Genomic DNA, 6886 nt, shown 5'->3' with positions numbered 1-6886 from the left:
CATTGTTTAGTACAAAAAAAAAAAAAAGAAGATGTTTGTTTTCTTTTTTCCCTTTCCCTGATTGCACCATACTTACTAAGGCCCTTCACTACAGCTGGTGCATAGGTTATCGACAAGTGCTCTCCATCTTGTCAGGTTTGTGCCATTTCAGTGCATGCTTCCGTGTGAAGCCTCCCATTATCAGATCCTCTTTCAGTTACCTCCTACTAGCTCTTTTTAAGCCGCCCTCATTTCCTCTTTCCCAGCGGGTTCTATGTAAGGGCCTGCCTCATAATATTTGTTGCAGGATTTATCAGACTGAGGCACAGCCATTTCAATCTCATTCTCTTGATTTCTAATTCTATTTCTTCTTAACCTGTTATTTCCCGTAGATCTATATATCTAATTTTTATTGTAGAGAGAGGAGGAGGCTGCCTGAAGCCTGGGATCTCAAAAACACTAATGAAAAGGTGAAAATGGTTTGTACCCGAAATGTCCATTGTCTGTACTGTTCCAATCCAAAGCCTTTTCATTTTCATTAGTAATTTTTTTTATTGTCATTTAATATATGTTTGATTATCACATTTACTTATTTCTGGCTGCACCATAGAACAAGATTATCAATAAGCCTCTGCCAATACTATTTTCTTGCATAAATTTTAACAATTAAAATCTAAATAAAAGACAACAAAAAGAATGCATGCCCAAAGTTTCTCTCTAACTTAGTCTAAATCTCTCCCTGTCTCCCTCATCTCATACAAAAATTTGTTTGTTGTTTTTAAGGGTTTTACGGCGCTTGCAACACATGAAGGTAATATCAGTGCCAGTAAAACGGAAGAAAATGGGACAGTAATAAGTTCTAGAATTACAATTAAAGCATCCAAGAAAAGGTAAGACAAAGGGAATTGGTTCAAATAGGAAACAGATGTAGATTCCAAGAGCACACTATCAAAGTACTTAGTTTGAAATCACCTTAAAGTCTCATCCAGACACAAGCACTAAGAGGAATACACTCAAATGTTTATAAATCATATATAATATGTAAGCGAAACATAATACAGTGCATAACAGAGAGATCATTTACAAGGAAAAAAATATCATCTCCTAAAACTAACTATACATTTGACTGTTTCCTTCTCAGCAAGGGCATCCGGCCAGGGCCTGGACAAACCAAATAATCTCAGTCCAAGACAAAGACAGAAAGCAAATTGGTAAACAGATATAAGTGCCTCCCTGCCCACTATGGGAGCGTACAAAAATTAGATTGCTTACCTTCTCATTTTCATTTAAATTACAATATGTTTAAGATCACCAAGTAAGATAAATTCAATATTACAATCAACATCATCAATTAAGAAAGGTTGGATTTGATATAATAATGTTGAGCATTGCAGATAAAAAGGCACTATTTACTCTTATTTGGTAATCATGACCGAACTCTATAGTCTAACATTTATTAAAAATACAAACAGATTTTGGCTGTCACCATGTATACAAATAGACACATCATTCATATCTAGATATTTCCTAGTGACATAGAAAAAACAAAACAAGAGGCAGTTGTTAACAACACTTTTACGTCACTTCTGTCATCATCCGCGTGCCAACACTGTCTTGCTGTTGCATTGTTTGTTGAGTATTTTCTATTATCCATTCAGAGCACAATAACGAACAGATTCTGTGGTTGTGGGATTGATCATTTCTTTTTATATCTTAGGATTTCCCTTTTCTCCTTTTTATTTTTATAGCTTAGTCTAACGTCTCCATCAATTTTTCAAGGGGTTAAATGTAAACTGGGGAAACAAAACAATTTTTTTAAAAATTATCTGAGGACGACAGGATTTTGTGAGGGTTAGAGAAATATTTTCTCCCAAATGAAAGACAAATGGATTTCATTTTGTGAATTGACTTTTAATAAATTTTTACAAACTGGATTCAGTCTGAATTGAAACAGACACCATAATTCAACAGTAATGGCAATGCAATATTAACCTTGAATCATAACCACCGTTAGTTACTGCACAGAGGTTAAGAGTATAATTGTCTTAGAACAAATAAAGGATAAAATGATGATTTGAATGAAATTAAGTATTTTCCTTGAAGGGCTGGGGATCCCAAAGTAAAGGAACTGGTAGCCTGTCCACCCAGCATTGATTGGGTGGTAGCTGTTAGATCTGGCACCAGCTTCTGATGGTGCTCACACTATTATGTTATGACCAACAACCCAATCAGCAAATTCTTCACTGCATTCATGCACCGTCGCAAACCTGCCTGGAAGATTTGTCAAAACACACCTTTCAACAAGATGCTCTGCGGTTTTGGGTTCTATCCCACATCAGGTACATATTGGACAGGTGGAAAGTCCCCACTGATGAAGCTATTTTGTCGTGAGGCAGGTTCTTGACCGAAACTGATTCACTACCAACCAGTGTCTCCTCCTACTGGTGGAGAAGCCTGGCAACTTCTCACCTAGTTTAGAGGAGTGTGCAAAAGACAACTACGTAGCTTTCAACCAAAGAGAACAAGAAATTGTAATTGCTTGTTTAATGCTTCAGAAACCAGGATAAATACAAGCTCTATGAGCCAAATAGCCATACTTTATTTGAGGGTTACTGATGGACAAAGGATAAATCTAAAAGATAAAAATAGGGGGAAGGGGGAGATAAGTGAAAGATTAAATACTGATTTCATGCAAGATAAAAATTTGATGTGGTGTTAGATGACAAAGCTGACAAAATGCAAGGGGTAACAAAAAAAAATCCAAAACAAACAAACAAAAGTAAAACAACAAAAAACAAACAAACAAACAAACCAAAAAGAAAAGAAAAAAACAAAAAACAAAGAAACCTAACTTCACCAAAAATCTCGGCTCTTCAACATTGAAGACTGAAAGACAATACAACAGATTCTTAGAAACAAAATAATGACCATTGAATTCAGACCAGTATAAGGATACTTCTGTATTAGTGATCAAGGCAACCTCCAGGTGTAATGGTAAATGAGTATCAATAACGCTGAGTCTGATGGATATTGCGCTATATAAAAACTCAATTTTTTTTTATATTTACAAAAAAATTCATTATGGTTATTCTAATTCCATGAGATTTGCCAGGCCTAACAGGCACACATTAAGAGTCAGAGTCCAAGATTGACTTAAATGCTTTTTTTTTATCATTAAAATATCCTCACCATAATCATCGTCATATTCTGGACCCATCTTTCCTTTCATCTCTCGATTATCACCACCATCAGCCTCAACATCATCATCAGATTTTGCCAAGTCATAATGATCAATCTGCTTTGGATCATCCTGCAGCTCCCTCTTCTCCTTGCACATTTCCATCCCCGTGTTCTGGTACGTTGCAGGGTCAGTGTAGGCGTCGCTCTCTTTTCTGATGCTGGTTATTTCATCTTCATTTAGTTCTGCGTAAGGATCTGTGTTGGATGGGAAAAAAATAATACAGAAAATTAATAATTCCAATGCATCAATCTTTGCTATTCTGGGCCGCTAATCAGCAATTAAACTATAGGATGTTACATAGTAATCCTAAATGCATTTTGAGATAAAGATAAGAGACAGTGAGTAGAGATAAATTAGAAGCCAACAACTCTTATTACAGCTAAAGTAAAAATATGTCTTAATCCTGGACTATTGGTAGCATGACATCCACACACACCCACACATGTGACATGCGTTTTTGTGTGGGTGTGTGTATGTGAGAGAGAGAGAGAGAGAGAGAGAGAGAGAGAGAGAGAGAGGAGAGATATAGAGATAGAGAGAATGAGAGAGAGAGATAGAGAGAATGAGAGAGAAAGAGAGAGAGAGAGAGAGAGAGAGAGAAAGAGAAAGAGAGAGAGAGAGAATGAGAGAGAGAACATGTCCCGGCCATATGGTATAACATGGGATCCAAATAGCTCAAAACACTAGCTTCTCATGTTATGATATGTTATGTAATGTTATGCTGTTGGCCTGTCTATCTGAACTGCTTGTTTTAAGTTTAGTTTCAAACTCAGCCTTTATCTACAATGTCGATACCAGGACTTATTCTGTGGTTACTCTTTTCTGTCAGAAAACTATTTGTTCTAGGTACAGGGTTGGTTTTGATGTAAGGAGCTATTCTTGTAGGTTGACTCTCTTTGAAAAAAATCCTGCTCAACAGAAATATGAGGAATGCTATGAGAGGCGTAACTGAATTTAAGAAGATAACCAAACTTTTTACATGTTTAATGTTTCAATACTTATAATGGGGATAAAATGTTAGTGATATTGATCGTGCTGATGATGAAAACGATGTCAACTTTTTAAAAAAAAGATGGTGATCATAATAGTGAAGGTGATGATGATGATGATGATGATGATGATGATGATGATGATGATGAGGAAATATGATGATGATGACGACGACGGATAGATGATAACAATTTCTAACCTTTGTTGGCAATGTCATCCAGACCATATATGTCATTGTTTATTTCCACTGGAATAAAAATAACAAACATGATCAATAAATTTAAAGGCGATTGATTGAATAGGAGAAAATATGAAGACAAGAAGACATCTGTGGGTTTACAATGGAACAGTATAGTGATGGTAGTGAGTGGAAGTGTGATGCTTGTAATTGTCATGATAATATCAATGGTGACAATGATGATAATAATAATGACAATGCCAACAAGGGTGGAACCTGTAAAGAAAAAGGTGCTCCTCGGGATTCCATTTACTGACCATATTTAATATTTTTAAAAAGCAAATTTGTACAAATAATCCAGATGACGATAATAAATACATAAAACGCTCTTGAAAACCAGTTACGATGCTTTGATTCAAAACTTTTAAGAAGAAAATAATTCTTGATAATAGTTTGAGAAAAACAATGGGGAAGCAAATCCAGACAAATTCTAGATGGTTGTAGAGGGGGCAGAGGGGAAAAAGAACATTCGTTAAAGACCAAATATTACACATCGATTTTTGTGATATATCTTGTGAAGATGCAATCAAACTTCGTTGTGAGTTGCTATTTATTATTATAGGCTAGCTAAATTATGACATTTATATTGAAATATTTGTTGAAGGGCCTCTCAACAAGGTCTGATTTTTTTTTTTTGTTTGTTTGTTGCTTTAGGTCTCTTCCAACACAATTGAGGTTATATGAGAGACCGCTGAAACAAAAAAACAAGCAATCTAACAAAAATAGTACAAATGTCAATCAAAATCATAACCTAAAGATATCATAAGCTAAATTATAAATAACCAAGAACAAACAGGCAGAAGATTTACAGAAAAAAAAATATCCCCTGTCAAAATACAATCACAAACCAAAGAAGCAGGATAGGCTAGTAAAGAGAAGAAGAAACGACATCACTATCGGATCGTACACCCATGCGAACATCATAGGTATATGATTCAAGGGTGATGCTCCCATCCAACCACCCGCCAACAAGGTCTGAGAAATGCAAATAATCTAACAATTTTTTAAACACAAAACATCTGTGCTTTATAACTCTAATTTCTTATTCTGTACAAAACAAAAAGCAAAACAAAAGAAACCAAAAAAAACAACAACATAACAATAAGAACAAAAACAAATAAGGTCACTTAAGAGATGACTATAAGGTCATGTAAGAAATGTCTTAGTATAGAGTAACAATTTGGCCTGCTGGTAAATAAATGTGGAGGAGATTGAACAATTGAAGTGAAGCTGGAAATGATCTCTATAAATGTGTATCAGCAAAACATTGTTATAATGTGTGGGATCCTGAGAAACATGGCAGTATAGCCTATCATAAAATGTTAAAAGTTTATACATCTACAGTAAGAAATGATCGCAGGATAACGATAGAGTAGAGAGCTGTTAAGGGCTGCCAGGAGTCTGGGATAATTTTTAAAAATACCAATAAAAAGCTGATCATTGAAAGGTGTCAGAATGAAACAATACAAACAATGAAAGTTGCAGGTGAAAACGTTTGTAAGCAAACTGTAAAAGAAATGGTGAAAATGAATGAATAAAATCAACCAAGGAGAACACACACAAACACATACTTGCTTCAATTCTCACTAAATTTAGTTCATTCGTATTCACAATTTCACCATTCACTACCACATCATCTCATTCATCTGTGGTGTTTCATTCATCCTGTTTTGTTGATAAAGGGGAAACCCGAAACGTTCATTTGATCTGTTTTTGTAATTAAATTGAAGCTTACATTCAATTTCACATTATTATTTATGTCTTCGAGCTTCGAGCAGCAACATTTACATTACCATTCAGTAGGGCACCCCGGATTCGCGATATGGTCTTTGTACCTGAAAGGTACTGCCTCACTTTGTGGCCTTGAGCAGGTCAACTAGCCCTAGTTCACTTTGTTGCGCTTGCTACACTGCAGCTGATGCCTGGGTTATTCCAGTCTTTCCTAGGAATAGACCCGAAATTTCCCATTAGGGATGAATAAAGGAAATTTAATTTAGTAAATCACTGATTTATTTCTTGTTTATGATCCTGCTGACAAAGGCTTTGCATCTGAAATGTCCATCGTGTATTGTTTCATTCCAATACTTCCCATATTAAAATTTTTGTTTATAATTTTAAAAATTCCTTTTTTTCATGCCAAAGGGGAATGTGTTTTTGGGGTCTATTCTAAGAGAAGATTGGAATATCCAGGCGTTAGCTGCACTGCAATGCCACAAAACTAGGGCAAGGAAACTTGCTCAAGGCTACACAGTGCAGGAAAATTCAAACTCAGTACTTGTTGGGTACGAAGACTGTCACTTTATTATATATATTTATTCAAAACAGGGTGACATGTGTGTTAGTTTCAAACTGCTCACTGTTGTTGAATAGTTTTATTTGATAGGATACACCTCATTTCACAATCCATGGTAATCAATTCCCCCTGGACGACAGAAAAT

General features: G+C 35.4%; 1 protein-coding gene across 1 annotated transcript; it reads right to left on the bottom strand.

Annotated features, from left to right (window-relative positions):
- Window positions 1-1712: 1712 nt before the first annotated feature.
- LOC144961823 (uncharacterized) lies at window positions 1713-6238 on the bottom strand. Its single transcript, XM_078894886.1, has 3 exons — window positions 4410-6238; window positions 3169-3414; window positions 1713-1772 (listed from the first exon to the last, which is right to left on the bottom strand). The coding sequence occupies exons 1-3, from the start codon at window positions 4603-4605 to the stop codon at window positions 1762-1764; spliced, it is 453 nt and encodes a 150-aa protein (XP_078751012.1). The 5' UTR covers window positions 4606-6238; the 3' UTR covers window positions 1713-1761.
- Between the last annotated feature and the right edge of the window lie 648 nt (window positions 6239-6886).

This window comes from Berghia stephanieae, unplaced genomic scaffold (genome assembly GCF_034508935.2).
Source record: "Berghia stephanieae isolate SIO BIC M18660-M18661 unplaced genomic scaffold, UCSD_Bste_1.3 scaffold4270, whole genome shotgun sequence".
Taxonomy (NCBI): Eukaryota; Metazoa; Mollusca; class Gastropoda; order Nudibranchia; family Aeolidiidae; genus Berghia; species Berghia stephanieae.
Note: the sequence above shows the minus strand (reverse complement) of the source record. Positions and strands in the feature narration are given on the sequence as shown.